The sequence below is a fragment of the Myxine glutinosa genome, chromosome 11 (assembly GCF_964187855.1).
Source record: "Myxine glutinosa chromosome 11, kmMyxGlut1.1, whole genome shotgun sequence".
Lineage (NCBI taxonomy): Eukaryota > Metazoa > Chordata > Myxini > Myxiniformes > Myxinidae > Myxine > Myxine glutinosa.
This window is the reverse complement of record NC_136271.1, coordinates 49,561,606-49,586,703: the sequence shown is the minus strand read 5'-3', so window position 1 is coordinate 49,586,703 and position 25,098 is coordinate 49,561,606. Positions and strand designations below refer to the sequence as shown.

The 25,098-nt window shown below is 42.9% G+C and overlaps 1 protein-coding gene across 4 annotated transcripts in view; it reads right to left on the bottom strand.

Moving 5' to 3' along the window:
- Positions 1–25,098, bottom strand: part of LOC137413868 (thrombospondin-1) — a 97,446-nt gene that overhangs the window by 36,742 nt on the left and 35,606 nt on the right. For 3 of the 4 annotated variants that reach the window (XM_068099307.2, XM_068099308.2, XM_068099309.2), the window contains 5 exons: positions 13,996–14,086; positions 12,038–12,165; positions 11,157–11,273; positions 2,084–2,177; positions 1,512–1,676 (listed from right to left, as the gene is read on the bottom strand). In XM_068099307.2, the coding sequence (XP_067955408.2) occupies positions 1,512–1,676; positions 2,084–2,177; positions 11,157–11,273; positions 12,038–12,165; positions 13,996–14,086 (595 nt within the window). The remainder of the gene's footprint in view (positions 1–1,511; positions 1,677–2,083; positions 2,178–11,156; positions 11,274–12,037; positions 12,166–13,995; positions 14,087–25,098) is intronic. The other variant, XM_068099310.2, reaches the window with a different exon arrangement.

The following is a 25,098-nucleotide window of genomic DNA, read 5'->3' as shown; positions in this document are numbered from 1 at the left end:
GGGAGATATTTAGATTCGACAGAATTCAGAGAGAGATGTAAAGTGGTGAAGCCAACCAATTTAGGAGTGCAGTACTCCATTGAGCTTTGGATCTTGTAGGCTGAAGGCAGTTCTGATTAGTCTCGCCCTGAAGGGGTTGTGAGACTATTGGCTATTGCAACACCCGTGTGTGTCCTCGTCCATATATATTCACATTTAAAATGGTTTCCTCTACAACTGCTTGTCCGATAAATGCGAAACTTTAAACATAGGAGGGCCGCATGGAGATTATTTTATTGATAATGATGATGTCATAGGTTACGGGTATGGCAGCCATATTGGATTAAGGGGGAAAAAAAATCAGACACATCTCCGAAACCGCTGAGCGAAGAGAATTTTAACTTGGCATATGCCATAAACTCCCCATGCGGTATGTAGGGTGAGAATGTTGATATCATCGGTGAAGTGGTATTCCAGCCATAATTAGTTGAATTGAAATCCTTATCCAAAAAATATGAAACTTAATATGTGATCTATGACCCGATGTAACTGTAAGAGAAGAATGAAATTCATGATGTCATAACCCATGCTAAGAAACTATGTGACATAATACGGTACATGGATGATACGCTATATAGGCCATAATAACAGTGGGCCATAATAGTAGCGTGTTCAGTTAGCTGTGGTATTTTTGTTCAGAATGAACGCGCGAGACGTGACGATGCACTCTAAGAGTGCCGTTATAGTTTTTCAAGCAATGGCTTGGAATGACAAAGGAGGCCCATCCATGGCTCACTTTGGAGGCCAGCCTTGTTATTTGGTCAGCCCAGGAGAGGTCATAGCTGATCGTGAGGCCTAGACGTTCAAGAGACGCAACCTCTTCCAGTGGTTGACCATGGAAATAGATAGGTGGGTTAGTTTGACGATTATTCCTGAGTGACGGAGTGAGACCGTGAGATTTGCCAGAATTGAAAGACATGTGGCCCTAGTCAGACCAGTATGTCATTAATTCCAGATCAGCAGAAGACAAAGCTGCTGCTGTCTGCCTGCCAATGGGATGGATCACTTAACGGTGCAATGTGGAGTCACCTGCAAGGGAGAGGGTGTTCCAGGACATTAATGAGGTTGTTTATATTTATGATGCATAAGAATAGGACCATGACACCACCTTGGGTCATTCCAGCTTCTGCTGGGAGAGGAGAGGGGTGAAAAGGATTCAATTGATAGCGACGCATTAATTGTGCGAATGGAGGAAGTCGGGAAGCCAGGTATAACGGCTGTCTTGTATGCCGCATGCAGCGAGATTGGCAGGGAGAGCAGGATGCCAAACTGAGGAATGCATTTGATAGAATTCCATAATGAAATAATTTCATCCAACCTTGACACGTCGGTTTCCTATATTGGCCTATATTGTCAGTAACATTAGCTATTTTGTGCATAAACAGAAATCAGCACCAATTTAAGGCAGTCTCTATTGATATGGTTCTCCTGGCCATAGCAATGTGCGCTTATATTATGCTGGGTGAACCCACCTCCTTTGGGGCATTCCTGCAAATTACAGGATCTTGTTTGCACAGAAGAGCCATTGCATTCGTAGCTCAGTTGATCACAAGAACGACCACGTTGCTGCAAGCCCTGACCACATGTTGCTGAGCAAGGTGTCCATGCAGACCAGATTGACCAGCCATCCTGTACGTCTATTCAGGAGTCAATGGAAAATAAAGGGGAAAAGGAAGAAAGATGGATTTTTAAAATCATTGGTTGGAGAATGGGTTACAGGAATTTATTTGAAGTTGCAAAATGACTTTGGCAAGTATGGGGGAGGTGGAATGATGGGAATAAGGCAAAATATTTCACTATTATGTAGAACAATATACATTAAATCAATTACAACTAGAAGTCCACAATGAATGACTGGTAATTTGAACCCACAGCAGTGAAGGAGCAGAAACTCAATTATAGAAGAGCGCTGCAGGTTCCTTCTAGGAAACACTGTCTTGTTGTTATGAACAAAAATGCCAGCCATTAAGGTAAGGTGATGACAAGTGTGTGCTTTGGGTAGTGAAAGGGAAATAGTTGTATGTGGATATTTGAAGGCTCGCACCAAGACATACGGGACAGCAGTCTCCCTCGGGAATCACTGTGGGAGTACAATCAGGTGGACTGCACGTTGTTTTATGGCAAGTCATCCTTAAATCCTTGGAGATCGGTGGGCAGAAATGGGAACAAAAAAAAAGCATGAAAAATCATGTGAACCAGAAAAAATTGTTTAGCTAGAGTTATATTTGTTTTGAGGTTTTCAAAAAAAAATTCTTAATATTTTATAGCGATTGTCTTTTGTTGTGTAATTAAGGTAGACAAGTTGAAAGGGAATTTGGAACGAAGAGTACGGTATAGGATTTTAACATTGGAATTGCGACAAATGAAAAGGTTTTTGATCAAACAAAACCTACCATGCTCTACAAACAAGATACCTCATCTGTTAATGTGATATGGGGAACACAGGACACCATCATTCCAAATACCAACGTGGGATTCCTAGTTGAAGGGTTCTGTGAATACACCGTTCACTCAAAGAACAAAGAATGTCCCCAGACTAATTGGAGCGAACATATTCCACCACATTATATAAACTTTCCCACACAGCGAGTTAAGTTGAGGGAGTCTGATTGGAGTAAAACTCCAGCGTTATTCAGTGAAACTACTTCCTAGAAACCGATCAAAGATATCATAAAATGAAGAACTGCCTGTCTGGATATGGCCGGTGTTGATCTCCATTGGTGTACAGGTGAAATCAACAGGCTATCGATTGAGGTCTGTGGGGAGCAAGGAGAAACTGAGGATTTGGGTGCTAAAGCCTTCATCGGAGAAAAAGGGAGAGATGGGATAGAGGTTAGGGTTGATATAGAGTGGAAGTGGGTCAGAGTGGGGCATGGGTTAGCCAATACGTGGAGCTGATAATGACCGATTTTGGCAGGGAGGGTCAGGGTTCAGGGGTTAAAAGTCAAGGGGTGGAAGAAAAGTGCAAAATAATGAAAAAAGAAGCGATAGAAGGAGGGCATTAGATAAGTAAAACAAAAGCAGCTTTCAAAGTGATATTAATAAAAATAATATACAATAAATAAATGCTAATAATTACAATAACAAGGAAAGATAAAAAGAAAAGAGAGAGAAGGGAAGAGGAAAATGATGGCAGGAGAAAGGAAAAGTGAAAGAGTGAGAAGAGAAAAGGGAAGACAGGTGAGATAGATAAATTAAACAAGCATTCTGAGTATTGCGCAGCAATACATGTCCCCTACCAAAGTTCAAAGTGCCATAACTTTGTCAAAAATGATCGAATATGCAAATTTATGCACGGTTGATGCTGGTTTTCAAACTTGATCTGAGGTATGCTGAGACACATGTGTGTCACGCCTCACCTCGTTGATATGCCCGCAAGGTCACTCCGTGGAGCGGCCTGCACGTATTGCACTGTGTGAATTATATAAATACCAACTCACGGTCTCAGGTACGAGCGATTCAAGAGATATCCATGAAAAAAAAAAATTTCGTTTAATTAACGATATCTGCCAAACCACGTGCCGCATCGCAAATTCCAAAAGGACATTTTAGTAGACTGATATGCTGAACAGAATTGTGAAGTTTCCCCTCGATTGGATCAAAAATGAGGGAGGGGCTCGGTTTTAAAGGTTCATGCTTAAAAACGTCACAACTCTGAAACCATGTGACGCATGACGTCATGCTCGCTGAGTTTTTTGTTCGTCATGGGTATGCGATTCGGCCTGCAAAGTTTGGCCTCGATCTGTTCAGCCGTTGCAGAGAAAAAGGGGTTTTCGTGTTTTCACGAAAAACAATATGGCGGCCGAACCACGTGACCTGTGACGTCATAATTACCATTAAAATATTCTACAGACCGAGTCCATCATATGGTGAAAAGTTTATCTCAATCGGTCCTATTATTGCAGAGAAATTGGTTTTTAAAGGAAATTAAAACTTAAAATGGCACTGAGTTAAGGATCATCAGAATTATCAGAATTCCCAAAGTTCAAAGTGCCATAACTTTGTTAAAAATGATCGAAACGTCGTGAAGTTCGAACTTGACCTGTAACTTATCATGAGGAAACCATGTACCAAGTTTGAAATCATTAGCATTAAGCGTTTAGAAAAAAGTCCGGAAAACTGTTCTTTGCGTGACGGACTGACAGACTGACGGACTGACGGACTGACGGACTGACAGACTGACGGACTGGGACTGACGGACTGACGGACGGCGTGCAAACCTATAGTCCCCTCCAGTGTACACCGGTAGGGGACTAATAAAAAGGGGGAAAACAGAGAGAGGGAAAGGATTGAAAAGTTGCAAGAGTCCGGAGGTCGAAGAATGAAAAGCGCTCGTTGATCCCGTGGGGAGCCAACGTACCGATCCTGTAGATTAGGATTTGTTTTTTTGTTTATGAATGTCCATGGTGCTGAAATGGAGTAAGATGCCAGAGACTGCCATGTGACAACAAATGCCTGGGAATATTGAAGCGTCGCGCTCTCAGTTTTGAGAGGTCTGCACTGTTGCTTTGTACATTGAGTGAGTGTTCACCGAAGCTACTTTAGCTACCAAAGTGGTCTTGATTCCACTTATTGCAAAGAAAGACTAAGGTGCTGTGATGTTCCAAATCTTAAACTGTTTGAGTGCCATATTCTCAAGATCGCGGGATGATGAGTCTCTGTTGTACCTGAAATGTGAAATAAGTATAACCAGAACAATGCGACTGTGTCGCCAATATGCCTCAGCATAGTCCCACAACGGGTAGATGCCAACACTCTGCATATGTATGGGTAGTAGATCACATTTGTGAAGTTTCGTGTTGATCGGATAAGGTTCGTTTTTCGATCCAAGATGTCTGCCAAACCACGTGACCTATGACATAATCATTTTCAAACTACAGTATATACAACAGTGCTGTTAGATGATGTTTGTAAAATTTTGCATCGATTGGGTAAGCGGTTTCAGAGATATAATTATTTCATATTGTCCTTCAATCCAAAATGTGACCTTTTTTTTTTTTTTTTTTTTTGGGGGGATACAAGATCGAGGCTCGTGAAAGCGCTAACATTAATCACACAAAAAGTCAAACCGACACATAAAACATATAATAAGGGGAGCGGTAGACAAGATGGGGAGAGAGGGGGAAGGACACAAACACAACATTTGAGAGCAGGGACATCGAGAGAACTGTGGGAGGGAGAGGGCTTGGGGGGAGGTGGGAGAGGTATAAAGCATATGGACACTGCAAGGACCTATGACCAAGGACCTATGATGTCATACACATTTAATATTTCAATACAAATGAGTCAAAGATCATGTGCATGCAATTTCAGATTTTTAGGATAAGGAATTAGATTAAAACATTTTTGGCTGGTATACCACTTCACCTATGATGTCATTATTATCATGCTTTTGTTCCCCATTGGGAGTACTTGACAATGTGCCAAGTTTCAAATTTTTCCATTTTTCCAATTATTTCTTGGAAACCGCTGAATGGAATGGATCCGACCAGGATCCGACCAGGTCGATATACCGACCAGGTACATCTGTGAACAAATGCACAAACTCAGAAATTAGGTTGGATAATTGTCCTTGTTGTTCCCTTGTCAAATGACCTAATTTCTGGTCTAGGTTCCTTAACACTTCAGTGTTCGTCAATCTGGGGCAAGCCTGGTCATCAATGCTATCTAACTTCATACTGGCCTCCAACTCTGGATTCTCTTGCACACTGACTACAGGTACGACAGGTGAGACAGGAGCCATTTTTTCCACAGGCTTCCTCTCATTAATATTTCTTAAGTCTGTTCACGTGACACAGCTGCCGCTTTTCCCGTCGGTCTGGAGTTGTCACCACATAATCCGTTTCATTGACCCTGCTTACGATGGCATAGGGACCAAAAAACCTAGCCTGTAGCGGCTGACCTGGAACTTGAAGCAACACGAGCACTCAGTCCTCAGGACTGAAATTTCTTATCTGAGAAATCTCCTCACTTTCACCTCACTTCCTCACAAATGTCTCACTTTCATTTTATCCTGTGCTGCTTTCAAATTTCCTCTCGCTACTTCACAGGCCTTAGCCAATCTGTGACTAACAGTTGTTACATACTCCAACACAGTTGACTGCGACTCCTCCTGTAGCCACTGTCCCTTCACCAGTTTCAAAGGTCCTCAAACTGTGTGTCCAAACACGAGTTCAAAAGGACTGAATCCCAATGACTCCTGAACAGATTCCCTCTCAGCAAACAGCAATAAGGGTATTCCCTCATCCCTATCCTTTTACATTCAAAGCAGTACGTTCTGATCATATTCCTTAATGTCTGGTGAAACCTTTCCAAGGCCCCTTGGCTCTCGGGATGGTAAGTATTTGACCTCACTTGCTCCACTCCCAACAGGTGTACCACTTGCTGAAAAAGCGTTGACATGAAGTTGGAACCCTGATCAGACTGGATGACCTTAGGTAGGCCAACCAGGGTGAAAAATTTAATCAAGGCCTTCGCAATAACTGTCGCAGTAATTTTCCTAAGGGGCACCGCTTCTGGGAACCCAGGGGAAGCGCACGTGATGGTCAGAATATACTGATGTCCAGCCTTAGTTTTAGGTAAAGGACCTACACAGTCAATAATGACCCGGCTGAATGGTTCTTCAAAAGCTGGAACCGGTTTTAAAGGCGCTGAAGGGGTTTTCTGATTAGGTTTGCCCACCAGCTGACAAGAATGACAAGATTTACAGAACTCCGCTACATCACGTCACAATCCTGGCCAGAAAAAATGTGCCAGAATTCTTTCACACGTCTTGTTCACTCCAAAGTGCCCGGCCAAAGGTGTCTCATGTGCCAAACTCAATATCTCCTTCCGGTATAGTTGGGACACCACAATTTGGTAATGGACTTTCCACTCATCATTCGCTGGTACCTCCGGTGGTCTCCATTTTCTCATAAGTATTTCCCCTTTCAGGAAGTAACCAACAGGTACCTTCATAGCCTCTTCCGCAGGAATGGCTTTACCAATCAGACTTCGGAGATCCGAATCTCTGTGTTGCTCTTCAACAAGTCTCATTCGGACAAGCAACGTTTGTTCAGCCTCATTCCCAGTTGTCTCCGACGGACACTCCATTTTATCCTTTGGTCCAGATGAAACCTTATCATTAAGTTCCTTGGTGTCAATCCCTTTCATACCATGTCTCCCAGACCTTTCCTCCAATATCTCTATGGAACCCAAATCCACATCACCTTCCTTCTCATTCTCTTCGGAGCGCTTCCTTCCCATAGCACGAGTCACTGCACATGATGGAAAGATACCCGGAATCTCCTGCTCTAACTGTACTGCGTTATTTTCCATACTAGGCTTTTCAACCAACATCGGATTACCTGAAACTCGACCACCGGCCAAATCGTTCCCGTTAATAAAAGAAATTCCCTCCACAGGAAGAGTGGCTTGTAAACCTACGGTGACCGGTCCTGACACCAACTCAGACTTTAAATGGATCACATGAAGAGGAGCTTTAACAAAGCCACCAACCACCTGTAAAAGGACACGAACCCCAGTTGCAGTTTTTTCCGACAATGGCAAAATGCCTTCAAGCATCAAAGATTGATGTGCTCCCGTGTCCCTCAATACCCTAACAGGTCTCTGATAACGTGATAGGGTTAAGTCCCCATCCAGTGAAAAAAAACCCCTCGGAAATGAAAGGTTTGTAACCCTCTTGGACAAGGTCGTTCTCTGATGCAGTAAGTTTGGCACGGGAACCTTCACAATTCACTGTCCTCCAAGGACGATTTCTCGCACTGGCCAACGCATTCGGAGTTGAACTAGCCTGACTCCGATCCTGATTTCTCATTTTCAGGGCGTAACATTGGGGCATCAAATGCCTAGGTTTCTTGCAAAAAGCGCAAGTAGGCCGGGAGGAAAATCCTGTGGTCTGCCTCGGGCCCCCTGGAAGGTAGGTCTGCCTTGGACACTCAGTCTTTTGATTACTAAAATTTGAGCTACCAGATTTTTCTCAATACTCATCTCTGGGCCGCCTCCATGAGAATTTGCTCTCCAAACCTGATTTAATGCAACTCCCCTGGCTAACTCTAGGCGGGAAATTAGGTTTGTGGAACCCCATCCTGTGTGTCAAAGCATAGTCATCTGCCACTGTTGCTGCCTCATACAACTCAGGTACTTTTCTTTCATCCAAATGAACTTTAATGTCTGCGTGGACACACTGTTTAAATTCTTCCACTAAAATCAATTGTTGTAAACGGTTAAAGTTTTCCCCAATCTTTTTCGAGTCACACCACCTATCAAACATAGATTCCTTCTCTCTGGCAAACTCCACATGGGTCTCACTCTCCCTCTTCCTGGCATTCCTAAATTTTTGTCGGTAAGCTTCAGGGACCAATTCATAGGCTTTGAGAATGGCTTTCTTAACTGTCTCATAATCTGCACATTGGTCAATCGGTAAAGCCGAATAGATATCTTGAGCTTTACCCACCAGAACATTTTGTACTAACATTGTCCATGACTCCACAGGCCATTTTTACATCTGAGCCACTTTCTCAAAGTGTAAAAATAATTTCCCTACTTCTTTTTCATTGAAGGATGGAACCAGTCATACATCCATCCATAACACATCATAGGTCACATGGATTTAACATGGCAGCCACATTGGATTTAACCTAAAACCTCTAAAAAACATCTTCTCCCAAAATACCAAATAAATTGACTCGAAACTTTACATGCGTCATTGACTAGGCCTGGTGATTAAAAGTTGAACACGAAAATATTATTCATCACACGGTTTGGCAGCCATATTGGATTGAAGGAAAATATTAAATAATTTTATCTCTTAAACCAATTACCCTATCGATGCTAAATTTTACAGATATCATCTAACACCATTGTTGCATATTGCTTTTAAATGATTATGTCGTAGGTCACGTGGTTTGGCAGCCATCTTGAATAGAAAAACGAACTTATCCGATCAACACAAAACTTCACAAATGTAATCCCCGACACATACATATGCAGAGTGTACATTTTTAAGGTCAGATGGCACGTGGTGTGGCAGCCATGTTAGCTTGAAAGCCGATTTTTTTTTTAATCCCTTCTCTGAAACCGCTTCACCGATTGATGTGAAACCTGTCATGGCTGGTGAAAATGTGATACTTGAAAACAGCTGAAGGGATTTAAATCAAACTTGTTTATTTTTAGGACAGTGAACGAGGGCATCTACCCATTGTGGGACTATGCGGAGGCATATTGGTGACACAGTCGCATTGCTCTAGTTTATTATTATAATATATATTTTTTGTATACTAAGTCGAGGCTTGTGTAAGAGTTAACACATTGAACATATAATAAAGGGAGCAGAAGACAAGAGGGGGAGAGAGAGAGAGAGAGAGAGAAGTACAACAACAGTAGAGAAGAGGGACATCAGGAGATCTGTGGAAGGGAGAGGGCTGGGGTGGGGTACACAGGATAAACAAGAGGGACACTACAAGGACTTTCAGGAAAGAAAACAGAATTTGAGGGAGGTGGATTTCAGGTGAATTAACGGAGGTATAAAAATAAAAGATTGTGGTGGAGAGAAATTATTGAAGACCTGGATGGAGGAATGGGATTGAAGAGAGTGTGTATCTGCATACGATTGAAAAAGTTTGAGTAATATTAGAGATATATTATATTGTTATGTCGGTTGGGTAGGGCATATCTATATCCAGGTAGATCTGCATAGGTAGGTGCTTCGTCTGTCGTGATAGGGAAACCTCACCTGTAATAGGTTCTGTGTAGGCGGTTTGTTCGGATTAAGGTGTATCTTCATCCCCATTATGAGGAATGGGGCATGATAAGTAGTTCTAGGGATTATGCTAATTACATTGTGTGTAGTCCCCTCTGTGATTATCCCGGTGTCCCTGATAGTGATAATACATCACATACAGTAGTTAGGCCCATTAGCGCACACATTAATTAATCCCCCCGCCGCCACAATGACTTACAGAAGAACAGACTGGAAGCGGCCGCGTACAACGCCGGCATGAAGGCAAACATCGCACAGGCAGGCCGAGAGCCATGCCCAGGAGAACTCGTGATTGATAGGGGAGAGGGGCGAGTTGGACGCAGGTCGCTGATTGGAGAGGAAGGGAGATGAAGGACGTGCCACACTGATTGGCCAATCAGTGCAGAAGGCACCAAAGGCTATGAGTAAGCGACGAACAGAGAGAGATAGAGAGATAGAGAGATAGAGAGATAGAGAGACAGAGAGACAGAGAGACAGAGAGACAGAGAGATAGAGAGATAGAGAGATAGAGAGATAGAGAGAGAGAGAGAGAGAGAGAGAGAGAGAGAGAGAGAGAGAGAGAGCTGACGTCACCAGATCATCAGTAAAACGACTCGGTGGCAGACATTTGCACTCTTCTCGTTTTGGCTTCCTTCCCGTTTGGACCTCTTCCCTGTTTGCCTTTCGTTCCCATTTGGACCTCTTCTCTTGCGATCCGGAGATTGCCCAGCTTGTTAGACATTGGAGCGCCGACAATCCCCTTGCCCTGCGTTCACGCATGGGACCTCATGGGCGATCGCGCAGGGGCGCGAGGCTTGCCGGCAGAGGAGCTCAGTGAGGCCTGACGGAGCGCGAACACCGGAGCCTGGACGATTCCTGACGGACGCTGAATCCAGAGACAGATAAGACGCACCACAGAACCCAACACAACGTTTTATTTTATTATCCTTCCCTTGGTCTTGTATTTGGAGTCTGTGAGTGGGATCCCAACCTAGGTTTTAGTTCTTCCGTCGCGTTCTTTGTTGTCGGGTACCGTTTAATAAATATTTCTTTTTGTACATTTTACATCTGCGTTGGGTTGAATTGATTTTCAGTGTGAAGACATCGTCGGACCGTCAGGTAAGCCGCGGCATTCTCCCCCAAACACCCCCCTGCTCGTGTATGATCCGCTATTGAATTGGAAACGCCTCATTAAGCTCGATTAGCCATTCGTGGCGTACTCTCGGTGTTAACTGAGAGCCAGCCACAGGACAATATGGACATCAACTTGATACACACACCGATATAACCACACATTTCTTGAAATAGTTTGCCATTCCATGGTTTTTTTCCATAACTCTGGTACTAAAATAACAACCCCAGAGCCTCTCTGTCTCACCTGACAGATGCAGTAAGTGCAGTCATCAATCTTCCACTTGACCCCGTTGCCAATTTTACGATTTTCAAACCAACAATCTCCCCAAAAGATTCCTCCCCATTTCTTGGTCCGGTTCTTCTGTACACACACACACACATCATGCCAGTACGACATTCACAGGCATTCATCTATTAGTCCCAGAAAATTAAGACATGTACTCCAATCTTTAGTAGCCCTGCACCTGAAAAGGCTGGCGTTACATAACACAGATCACATTGATGACGCAAAGTTCTGCCGCCATGGTTATGGCCCAAAAAGCTACTCTTGCCTGAACAATGGTATGGAAAATACAACACCACAAGCTTATTAAAATAGGAATTTCTGGTTTTGCACCAGATTTGTTGGATGATACACTCAAAAATGCAATGCCCTGCCCTTGTACAGGAATGGCAGTGATATGCTTGAACTGAGCATACTGATATATGTATACCCTTTATATGATTGTAGCATATTATTGTATTGTCTTATAGCCTAAATCTTACCTTAGATAAGTTAAAATACAAGTGAACACAAATCTCCAGGAATTACAGCGATTGGTGCAGTGGGAGCTTGGGACCTGTTGATCAGCTGTTATATGGAACAGTTATCAAGACAACACACAAAGTGTCAGCCATTGATTTGAATCCATGGATAAAAGGCTCAGTTGAAACTTTAAAAGCAAGATGCCTGGGAGGAGGAGAAGGCTACTCTTGCCTATTTCAACTGGACATATTTCATCCAATAGGGGTGCTCCTATCTTCAGTTCTCGCTCCTGACTCACTGCGAGAAATGCAAACTTGTATTGCAAACACATCCATCCAACAACCTACGATTTGAACACTACCTGTGGCATCCAAACATACCTCAACCTCGAAGAGATACGTCAAGTTGTTGATGATCGGCTGCATGACCTTCACCTCATGGTATATATCTATAATGTTGTTACATGGCAGGTCACATTCCTGGAATCTTGAATTGCCTTTTTCTGGCACTGTAAACAGACGTAAAAACAATGTCAATATGTGAAAAGTAAAATGACAGTTTAAGGATAAATGATCAGGGATCAGGATGACCAACCAAATCTAAAATGTCACGCGATATGTGGAAACTTGATTGGTCAAACATCAATGTGATATACACAAGGTGACTGCACACACTGCAGTCACTGAACAAGACAGTGGTGGTTACTGGGTCAATATTAACTTAAATTTAATATTGGGGTAGTGAGGCTGACAGGATACATAAGACGTAGCACACTCATCTTTGGGCACTCAAGTCTGGGTTGAATTACCAACCTTGACTATGAACTGCCACACTGGTGTTTTGCAGGCAGGGTGTTACAACAGTATTTTTTGTTATAAGACTACTTTGGCAACACCTGAGAAGAGGCTAATGCTGAATCAACAAGATGGAAAAGACATAAAATGTCATTGCCCCCGTGGTTTTAGTAATTTTGCTGTACGGAGTTAAAGGCCGCTAGTCGGCCATATTTGGTCAGATTACAAAACAAAATCTTCTGCATATGTATACTCTCATGTATTATCTTTGTGCCAAGTTTGAACAAAATCGGAGCATGCATGTCCAGAAATGGTTGGGGACACGTGTTTAAGTAACAAAATGGCCGCTAGTCGGCCATATTTGGTCAGATTACAAAACAAAATCTTCTGCATATGTATACTCTCATGTATTATCTTCGTGCCAAGTTTGAACAAAATCGGAGCATGGATGTCCAGAAATGGTTGGGGACACGCGTTTAAGTAACAAAATGGCCGCCAGTCGGCCATCTTGGTTCTCATCTCGAAAAAAATGATATGCATGTGTAACCCATCATTCATTTTCCGTGAGCCATATTTGAACAAGATCGGTAAATGCATGTGCGATAAATGGTTGAGGACGTGGGCAATATCAGGTTGTTTTTTTACAAATAAAATGGCTGCCATTCTACCAGTCGGCCATCTTTGATCAGGTCGCAAAATAAAGTGAGGGGCACGTATATGCCATCATGTGCTCTGCCTGTGCCAAGTTTGAACAAAATTGGACCATGCATGTCAGATAAGTTGTTGAGGACGTGTTCAACATCGGGGGGTTTTTTGAACTAAAATTAAAAAAATGCCTTTTTAAAAAAGATTGTATATAATATAAAAATAGAAATTACATAAATGAATTTCTAAAAAAGGGAATTTTTTTTTTTTACAACAGGGCTGGCAGGATGGCATACAGGTACACACACTCGCCTCTGAGCCATATAGCCTGGGTTAGAATCTCGACCCAACCACAAACTGTCATCCAGGTGTATCGCAGGCAGCGCGCTTCATCAGCGTGTGTGCCGTCCCTCGGATGGACGTTAAGCTGGCCACCCTGTCTGCCAGCATTAGTTGGTGGATGTCCATACTTTGGTTATCTTTCCGTGGTGGTGGTAGTTCGTATGCAGCCAATGGCTGCTTAGTGGCTTCATTTTCTGGGGGCGTGGCTGTCCCGCTGATGCGGTGCCCACCATTACCAGGTACTGGTACTCATTTTGCCGACCTTGGAATGATGACGGGCTCAGTAAACCCTCTGATTGTGTTAATTCAACTGCTCAACGGGGGCTCAAACTCAAAACCCTAATATCTCAAGCCAGCAATCTTAACCGTTAAGCCATCACCTGGTTTACACCTTTCCATAACAAAGCACAATAATTATTCACACCTCTTTTTTGTCTTTTAGATCGACAATAAATGGCTGCACAATATGATTTTCTGTGTTGTAAAAACTACAATAATCTCGGAATGAAATCAAACCTCATTATACTTTTGCTGATTCAGAGCAGAATGATTCTCACCAGGTGCTGGACCAAGCATGGGGCAGCCGTTGTCATGGAGAATTTCGTCCACAGAGACGCGGAAGTTGAAACGAACATTCTGCAGTGTACCCTGGAGGTTTAGGATCAATAGTCAGTAACACACACATACACACACACACACACACACACACACCTCGTTTTTTCATTTCTGTTCCTCACAATCTGGTGGTACTGAGCGGTCACAGCTCAAAAGAGGTGCACTCCTTTGCCCCGTTAACAACGGGGTTGAGTTCCTGGAAAGTGTGACTTAAATACAAACGACAAAAAGAGAATCAATTTTTACAGAAGGTGGACAAGGTTAATGTTTTCGCCCCTGTCTGTCTGGATTTGTCCGTTTGCTTGTCAGTGAGCACGTTATCTCAAAAAGTTGTGAACGGATTTGGACGAAACTTATACTAACTAATGGTATAACTAACTTGGTATAACTAATGTGCTTACATATTATACTATTGTGCTTACATACTATAACTAATTATTATACTTACACAGTATAACTAACTATTATACTTACACAATATAACTACTGTGCTTACCCATTATAACTAACTATTGTGCTTACATGTTATAACTAACTATTATACTTACACATTATAACTAAGTGCTGTGCTTACCCATTATAACGAACTATTGTGCTTACATGTTATAACTAACTATTATACTTACACATTCTAACTAACTACTGTGCTTATCCATTATAACTAACTATTGTGCTTACATGTTATAACTATTGTGCCTACATGTTATAAATAACTAACTATTATAGTTGCACATTATAACTAAGCACTGTGCTTACCCATTAGAACTAACTATTGTGCTTACATGTTCTAACTATTATACTTACACATTATAACTAACTACTGTGCTTACCCATTATAACTAACTATTGTGCTTACATGTTATAACTAACTATTGTACTTACATGTTATAACTAACTACTGTGCTTACCCATTATAACCAACTATTGTGCTTACATGTTATAACTAACTAACTATTATACTTACACATTATAACTAAGCACTGTGCTTACCCATTATAACTAACTATTGTGCTTACATGTTATAACTATTATACTTACACATTATAACTAACTACTGTGCTTACCCATTATAACTAACTATTGTGCTTACATGTTATAACTATTGTGCCTACATGTTATAACTAACTATTATACTTACCCATTATAACTAACTATTGTGCTTACATGTTATAACTATTATACTAACACATTATCACTAACTACTGTGCTTACCCATTATAACTAACTATTGTGCCTACATGTTATAACTATCGGATGATGTTATAACCTTGATGTTATAACTAACTATTATACTTACATATTATAACTAACTATTGTGCTTACAAAAGTATAAATACCATGTACACTCACCAGAAATTGTTGTGAAGCTGGTGTATAGTCAAGGGCATCGATCGCTATAAAAGAGTGGGATTGGGGGGCATGCGAGGGCACCCATTGTGTGAAGAAAAAACACCGTGAGGTCTGTGGCCTTTTGGTAGTCTCGGAAAATTTAGGTTTCTCAGCACGTTATGGCCGCTTGTGCTGTTTTCTCTGAGGAAATTATTTTGTGTACAGGCCGAAAAATAAAGGAATGGAAACAAAGAAAAGTCAAAGTAAGTAAGGGAGGAATAGCGAATAGGAACAACAGTAAAATGACCTAATAATCCAATAGAGTGAGAACACAGTTTTACGTCGTCAATGATGGATGCTTCAAGCTGTTGACAATTTTCCAAGATGGAAAAAGCAAAGAAAACATTGGAATTCCTCCAGATATTTTACAGTCGAGTCGAAAACAACAGAATAGACCAATAATAATGTGTGAAAATGTAAAATTGAAGTGAAAGCGATCGAGATAGAAGGCCTGTCGTAATACACACTCACCCCCAGAGTGGTGCAGTAAGGTACACATTTACATGCTCGTAATCTCTTGTGAGTGTATACGCAGTACGCACCCTCAACTCTGTCCCACAACGAGCGACACCCCAAGATAACGTGGTGGAGTTATGTGGACGAAGTTATCTACGGATGAAATCGCAGGTGAAACTAGACATGTATATACTTTTGTGGTTTCCCTTCCTGCTCCCGTTCGACCTTGAATAATTTATCCAAAGACTGTTGGACTCGCTTTGTTTTCTTGCGCTAATAAAGGTCTTTTTTGTGCAATTAAGATAATTGAGCGACTTAAAAGCGGAACGTTGCGACTTGGAGCGAATCGTTGTTCCCCACTTGAACAAGCATTCTGAGTATTGCGCTGCAATACAAGTCCCCTATCGGCAGTCTGTCGTCCGGAAAACTGTTGGGGAAATTACCAAAGTTCAAAGTGCCATAACTTTGTCAAAAATGATCGAAACGTCGTGAAGTTCGAACTTGATCTGTAACTTATCTTGAGGAAACCATGTACCAAGTTTGAAATCATTAGCATTAAGAGTTTAGAAAAAAAGTCCGGAAAACTGTTCTTTGCGTGACGGACTGACGGACTGACGGACGGACAGACTTGACAGACTGACAAACAGACGGAGGGACGGAGTGCAAACCTATAGTCCCCTCCGGTGTACACCGGTAGGGGACTAATAACGACGTTAAAGAGAGACAATGTATAGGCAGGCCGGCCGAGTCCCCTCGGCACAACTTCACTCATTCCCAATTCAGCTTTTAATAATAATAATTAATAAAAAAAAATCCCTCTCTCCCTGTGTTTGTTCGTTCTTCGACCATGTGTTTCGCCCCACCCGTTTGTTTTCTCTCCTTCCTTCATAACTCAATCCTCTCCAGCCGACACCTTTCCAATTCCAGTTCTCACCATACTTCTTCAACCTTATCCTTCTTCCTCTGATCCACTTTCACCTAACCTTCAAAAAAACATATTAACGAAGAATTTAAAAAAGTAGGCCTCTCCTCCCATACTAACACATTTTCTCCCTGTTCCTTCGTTCTCTGCTCTCCTGGCTGTCAATCTCCTATTCTTCTATTCCTGCTTCTGAACCAGTGCTGGAATCATTAAGCCCCCTGAGGAATCCTTCATGCCCTCATTTAGGGAATTTGCCCAGATAGTTTTCATGGTTTTGTTTAAAAATGTTTAAACTTTCCCCTGAAGTGTTGTATTCTGTTGTATATTATAATTTATAACACACTTTTCTTCTTCTTCTTTATTAGGTTGCTTTCGATTTGCTCACCAAATCTCTTCATTTCAAATAAAAACTCAATCTATTACCGTTCTTCCTTCTTACATTCCCAAAACTCACCTGCATTCCACTTCTCCTCCAACGTTTTCAAATGGATCTCTGACTTGAAAATCACAAGAAACTCATTTTGCAATAAATGTTCGTTTTCCATTAATCGTCCAACACTTTCTAAAAATCATCCTTCCCCTCCAAAACTCCCCCTCACCCATCCCCTCCTAAATTCCCCCCTCACCCCTACCATCCTAAACTCCCCCCTCACCCCTCCCTTCCCAAACTCTCCCCTTACCCCTCCCCTCCTAAACTCCCTCTTCACCCCTCCATTTCAAAACTCCCCCCTCCCCCTCAAATTTCCCCACCCTCCTTTTTCCCCAAATTCTCCCCTCTCACCCCTCCTCCTCAAAGCGTCCTCCCCACTTCCTCTCCCTTCCAACTCTTACCTCCATCTCCTCCAACCTTCTTCCTTGCTCTGCCCCACCCCCAACCCCACCTCTCAAACAACACCTCACTGTGCCTCATCCAATCACCATCAAACCTTTTGTCCTCCTCCTTCCCTTTCTCCTAAGTCTTCTGAAATCTCTCACACACTATCAACAGCTCTCCCTACCTCCTCCTCCTCCTCATCTTACCCTACCCTTCCCCTCCCCTGTCCTGTATCTGATGCTTCCCCTTCGTCTTCCTTAACGGTATTGACCTCAAACATCCGGGGCCTTCGCTCAAACCTGATTGATCTCTCTATACAGGTTGCTTCTGACAAACCAGACTTAATTTGCTTAACAGAAACTTTCCTCCTTCAAGATGTCTCTGATTCCTTCATATCTCTCCCTGGTTACTCCCTCCTCCGGTATGATAGACCTGAGCCTCGTCCTGGAGGTGGGGTTGCTATCTTTATAAAAAACTCTCTTCCTCACTCTCCCTGCACTGCCCCCTCTCCACCTCACCCCCAGGAGTAGCTCTGGCTACGGCTTCCCCTTCGCTCCCACCTTTTGTTCATATGTGTGTTGTACCGTCCACCAAACAGTCATGACTCCATCGACATCTCGCTGTCTGATAACATGGACCAACTTCTATCTACTCATCCCAACTCTCTCTTCCTCATATGTGGTGATTTCAACTGCCATCACGCCAGCTGGCTGGGTGTGGGTAACTCTCCAACCAGCCATGGCAACTCAGCAAAGGACCTCTGTGACTCATTGGAACTGACACAATCTGTCAATTTCCTGACCTGGATCTCAGTCAATGGAGTATCTCCTCTTCTGGACTTGGTTATGACAAACTTCCCTGCAAATGTCTGCTGCTCTTCTTCTGCTCCAATCGCTTCATCTGATCATTTCCTTGTTAAAGTGGACATCTCTCTGGCCATTCTCAGAGAACCTCCTCCGTATCGACGAGTCTGGCATTTCACTCAGGCCAACTGGCACGGTCTTCAAGCAGCCATAATTCATCTGGACTGGTCTTCCATCTCCACTGCCTCTGATATTAACTCATCCTGTGAATTCTTCCAAAGTAAACTGCTCTCTCTCTCTCATGCACAGATTTATCCCATCCCGTCTTTAGTTGTCATACCCTTCCTCCCGCCCATGGTACACGGAATCTTGTGGTGAGGCAGTTGCCCTGAAACAACTTGCCGTCGCCTCCTGGAAAGCAAATCCAACAGAAGGCAATCTCATTTCCTTTCACAAAGCCCGGAACAAGTGTGTGTCTACCCTCAGGAGAGCCAGGAAACACCCTCTCTCTACTCTCAAGACCGAACTCTCAAACCTGTCTCCCTCTTCCAAATCCTGGTGGCGTTTTGTCAAATCTGTTTCTGGTGTTTATTCCCCCTTCATCCCCTCCCTTACCTCAAACGGCTACACAACTGACTCCGCACGTGAAAAAGCTGAATGCCTCAACTCTGTGTTTGCCTCTAAATCTTGTGTCCCAAGCCCGTCTCTCTCTATACCCACCGTACCCAGTCATACCCAGCTGCTCCTGGACTCTGTGTCCTTCTCTCCTGACAAAGTGGAGAAGTTTCTGTCAATCCTCGACTCTGATTCTGCAACTGGACCAGACGGCATCAGCCCACGGGTCCTAAAATCCTGCTCTGCTGCTCTTTCACACCCTCTCTCTATTCTCTTCACCCTCTCTTTTGCTCAAGGTCATCTGCCATCAGCTTGGAAATCAGCCAACGTTACCGCTTTACACAATAAAGGTGCAAAAACAGATCCTTGCAACTACAGACCAATCAGCCTGCTCCCAATTATCAGCAAAGTCATGGAATCCATCATTACTTCGGATATCAAATCCTTCCTCTTCTCCAATGGCTTTATATATACTCATCAACTTGGATTCAGACCAGGTCACTCTACTCTGGACATGCTGCTTCTGCTGTCTGAACAATGCATGGAGGTCCTCAATGTCAAACAGGAAATTAGAGCTGTCTCCCTTGACATATCATGTGCTTTGGATACGGTCTGGCACCCAGCTCTGCTCACCAACCTCTCCTCCTATGGTATCCATGGAAATCTCCACGCATGGCTTGCAGACTTCCTCTCTAGTCGTAGTCAACGTGTGGCCCTGAATGGGTTTCTCTCATCTCCCCTTCCTGTTCAGGCTGGAGTTCCCCAAGGCAGTGTTCTGGGCCCTGTACTTTTTCTGGTCTTCATCAATGATCTCTCCGGCTCTCTGGAAAATCATCTGTCTCTTTGCTGATGACTCCACTCTCTGCCGCTACATACATCATCCCTCAGGTCGGCAGTCTGCAGCCTCCTCACTCTCTGCAGACCTGGACAAAATCACAGACTGGTCAAACAAGTGGAACATGTCTTTCAATCCTGACAAATGTCACACTCTTACTATGTCTCTCCGAAAATACCGTCTGGAAAACCCTCCCATCCACTTTCTCAACAATACTCTCCAAGAAGTTCTGTCGCTCAAGCTTTTGGGTCTCACTATCTGCCATGATCTTTCCTGGGAAAACCACATTTCCAAACTGGACTCCAAAGCCAGTCGCCGACTGGGCATCTTCCATCGTGCGAAGTCCTTCCTTGGCACACCTGAGCTCCTCACCACATACAAGGCTTTCATCCGCAGCTCAATGGAATACTGCTCTCTCCTCTGGGCTGGTGCTCCTGCCTCACACCTAGCTCGTCTTCACGCTGTTGAAAACAAAGCTTTCAGAATCATTGCAATCTCCCGCGATGAAGCTGATTGTGAGGGCCTTTCACTCACTCACCCCAGGCAGGTAGGTGGTGTTTCTGTCTTCTACCGACTCCTATCTGGCCTAGCCCCCCCGCCCCCCGCCCCCAGCCCTGTCTGTGCCCTGTCCCCCAAATATTCCTACAGGTCGCACAAGAACTGCCAGCAACCCTCTTCTGGTGAAACTGCCAAAATCAAGACTCTCTGCTCACCTTCACTCTTTCATTCCTCTTTTCTCCCACTTCTGGAACAAACTCCCTCAATCTCTTCAATCCCACTCCTCCCTCCAGGTCTTTAAAACAGCTGTTCACCACCATGTCTTATCTTCCCCCATCCAAAACCTTGATCTTTTCTACCCCCGTTAATTCACCCCAGATCCACTTTTCTGAAATACCGACTTCTTTCCTGGAAGTCTCTTTTTTTTTTTTTTGTATACAAGATCGAGGCTCGTGAAAGAGCTGACATTTATCACACAAAAAAATCAAACAGACACATACAACATATGGGAGTGGTAGACAAGATGGGGAGAGAAGGGGAAGCACACAAACACAACATTTGAGAGCAGGGACATTGGGAGATATGTGGGAGGGAGAGGGCTTGGGGGGAGGAGGCGTGGGAAGGGGGTTGAAGTATAAAACACAAGGATACTGCAAGGACTTCCAGGAAAGAAGTTGGTATTTCAAAAACGTGGATCTGGGGTGAATTAACGGGGGTAGAAAAGATCAAGGTTTTGGATGGGGGAATATAAGAGATGGTGGTGAACAGCTGTTTTAAAGACCTGGAGGGAGGAGTGGGATTGAAGAGAGTGAAGGACTTTGTTCCAGAGGCGGGAGAAAAGAGGAATGAAGGAGTGAAGGTCTTAGCTGTGTCGATGTGTTTTTTTTTTTTTACCTCTCCCACCCCCCACACTCCATCCCACGCCTCCTCCACCCCCAAGCCCTCTCCCTCCCACAGATCTCCCGATGTCGATGCTCTCAAATGTTGTACTCGGGTGCTTCCCCCTCTCTCCCCATCTTGTCTCCCGCTCCCTTTATTTTGTCTTATGTGTCTGTTTTTTTTTTTTTTTTTGGCATTAATGTTTGCTCTTAGACGAGACTCGATCTTGTATACAAAAAACAAAACAAAACAAAAAAACCTCGGTATTATTTATGGGTGGACAATAGATTGTTTTCTTACATATAAAAGTTAACGTTTTTCACAATGACCTCAAGGGTTGCAATTCAAAAACACACGGATAATGATGAAACAAGTTAATCAGCCATGATCTCAAAGAGAAAATTGTTTGTTTTCGAAATGGTACTCCTAGGCAAAACTTTCAAGTTCAAGTCTGTGTTTAAATCCTGGGCTGACAAACGATTAACATGATGCTTTGCAGGCAAAGTGTTGTTATCTTGCCTGCAGAACAATATAATGGTACACCATGATTCTCTTGAGAAAGAAAATCCTCCTTATCTTTTCGCTGATGACTCCATCATTGGCCGTAACATCCCTCATCCTGCAGATGGGCAGGTAGCAGCCTCTTCCATCTCTTTAGTCTTTAGACCATGACAAAATCACAAACTGGTCAAACACTTGGAATTTGTCTTTCAATCCTGACATCTCACACTCTCTTTCCGAAAGCATCATCTGGCAAACGCTCCCATCTATACACAAAGAATTAAGTTAAGCACCCCTACACAACGAATTAAGGTAAGCACCCCCTAATATATATTCTTTGTGTATATGTATACATTGGCATATATTCTAAGGTATGTGAGATCAAATAATGATTGGTATGACATTAGCAATTATCCATTGATGAAATTGAGTGATCAAAGTGAATAAGAGTGATTGGTTGAGTCAGTGATCCGATCACGTGGGTCCTACACACGTTATTGACGCAAAGATCGCTAGAGGTCTTCTCAGAACAATGACTGTACGTTAGAAAACATAAACGTCATCCACACTGTCCGTGATGGACCTATAGCTCCATACTTAAATTGAGGTGAAAATATGCCTAAAATTCCCAAAAATTTTCACCTTAAATTATTCAGAATAAAATATTGAAAACGGCATGATTGTTATGTTTTTATGTGACCATAATATCACTTCTCCAGAAAATATAGCAATATCATGGGTATATTACACTGTTTTGACGACAACAAACTTGTAATGTGCGAGGTTGTAGAAAAACGGGGGGGGGTGCTTAACTTAATTCTTTGTGTATACTTCCTTGACAAATCACTCAAGTTCAGTCAATTCTGTCCCCTCACCCCTCATCCTATGCAACGGATTTATTTATGGGCCCCATCTCTCAATCAATTCCTCCCCTCCTTTCTCAACAATGAAACTGTAAACTGGAATCCACAATACGACATCATTATCAGCCAATTTGTAGTACCCGTATTGTACAGCCACAGACAGTCGTCTTGAACAAGCCCGCGCATGGAGACAGCCGCTAAATCTCCCAGGAGAGACCCAGAGATCCCCCACATCTAGGATTAGTGTACCCCACCTTCACAAAGTCAAGAAATGACAGAGTTAGGGAGAGAGAGAAAGCGAAAGAGAAAGAGAGTGAGTGAAAGAGAGAGAGAGAAGAGACAGAGACAGGTTGGAAAGGGCCGGTCTATGGGGATTGGGGACTGATCGGCACTCTGACCGTGTCTGCGCTGCCCTGACGAATCCAAGAAGCAGGGAAGAATGGGGAAGATTTGGCCCCCGACTTGCGTTGGGGCGGTACAGCCACCATGAAAAGGCTTCCCGATAGTTGTACTCAATAGAAGTAATCATGGATTGCAACATTTATGTATTTTTTGTACTTGCATCTCGCCCCGCAGTGTTTACAGTGATGTAACTGACTCGCCAACTGTTTCAACAAATTCCCTGCTCGTTTAACCCAATTCGAGCCAGTAGGGGAGAACGGGGTAAATACGGACATGGGGTAATTGCGGACAAGGCTGTTACTGGAATTTCGCGATAGCTGGCGCTGTTCCGTCATCACTCGTGAGTGGCCTAGCAGGTAACAAGGTAAATACCAGCTAACTTCTATTATTTGCCTCATTTAAAGAGAAGTACTCAGTCAGAGAGTTAACTACACCCCCTAAAATGTGTTCCTAGATTTTGCTGTTTGGGTTTATTGCTGTCAGTCGTTTTGGTTAATCATCGATTTTATTAGAAACGTGTGTTCAGTTTGAAGCATGGTTTACGTACATACAGTGTCAATTGATGTAATGAGACAGTGTTGTGTGGAGGAAAATATCGTGTGTCAAAGATCAATGTGGGGTAATTGCGGACGGGTGTCCGCCATTGCCCCATTCATGTTTTCTGCGGTCTATATTGAATTCTAATGCATTTAATGTTAATTGCACATTTAATTTTTAATGTTAATTTAATTTAACACATTCACCCCTGATAACTTCCTTGTATTTGTGCGTCTTACAGTTAAAATTGTCCTTTTGCAGAAACATGTAGCTACCAACTCACCAATTGTCTGACTGGAACATTGATGGGTTCCAGATCAAGAATGAAAGTGTTTCACAAATCTCGTTTGTTTTGTGTTTCGATTGTCATTTGTTTTCTATAGTTTCATTTTATTTTGGTGTGTGATGAAGGCTTATTAAAATTGTTTATGTGTATTGGTTTAAAAGACCTTGTCCAATAACTTCATCAAGTTAAAGAAAGGAAACACAGTCATTAGTGCAGGACTTGTAACTCGAGTGATCACTTCATTAAAAAAAATAACAATATACGACAAACAAATATTACACATTTCAATGTTAATCTATAGACGAAAATATTTCATTGTAGGCCTATTGGGAACATTTCATTGTAGGCCTATTGAGAAGATAACTACTTAGCATCTCTGGTGTCTTAAAAGGTCGTTTAGCCTGTTTGAAAAGGGGAGGGGGTTTATGCAAGACCCTAAAAGTCGACTTCTTCACTTGTCCGTAGTTGCCCCACCAGGTGTCCGGTTTTCCCCGCTAGCGGGCGGGGAATTGCGGACACTTACGAAAATGGTTTCTTAAAGATAACTTAAATATAGAAAAACGTTTTAGGTATGTATCTATCTCATATTGAGGGGATGCCTCATATGTATCTGCTACCATGTTAATTTGAGAGTTATACTACTCGTTGTGCAGATACAGAGGTTTAAAAATCTGTGTCCGTATTTACCCCGTTCTCCCCTACTACATGCTCATCTTCCCTTCCAGATGCAAACTTCACCACATACAACACTGTAGTGTAACCTTACCCTGAAATTCTGTAATGTCACGGTACATGTGAATGCAAATGGTCTTGGGCAGGACTGAAGTCTGGTGCTGTTTCTTCATTGAAATTTTTGAAATGTTTGGTACTGATTGGCATTTTCTATTTGTTTTTTCTTGTTTTGCCACCTTCGGCAGGGCCTCCTTTGGTGAAGAAGGCCATGGGGAGATTTCCCAAGCCTTCCCACTCTCTCTCTCACTTTATCTGGCCTTGATTGTGAGCTGGGATGCCTGAACTCACCTTGCACTCCTGGAGACGATGGAAATTAAAGCATCATGTAATTCTCCATCAAGAGGCTGAATACAGGTACTGTAATGTCACGGTACATGTCATACACCTTCTGCTGTTTGAGCCTTCCAAAATTTCCACTTACCTTGAAGGAATCTTTCACCTGCCGCTCCTCGTGCTTGGTCAGCACAGACAGGGTTATGGCCTATTGGTCTTCTATTGTCGTATCTTGTCTTG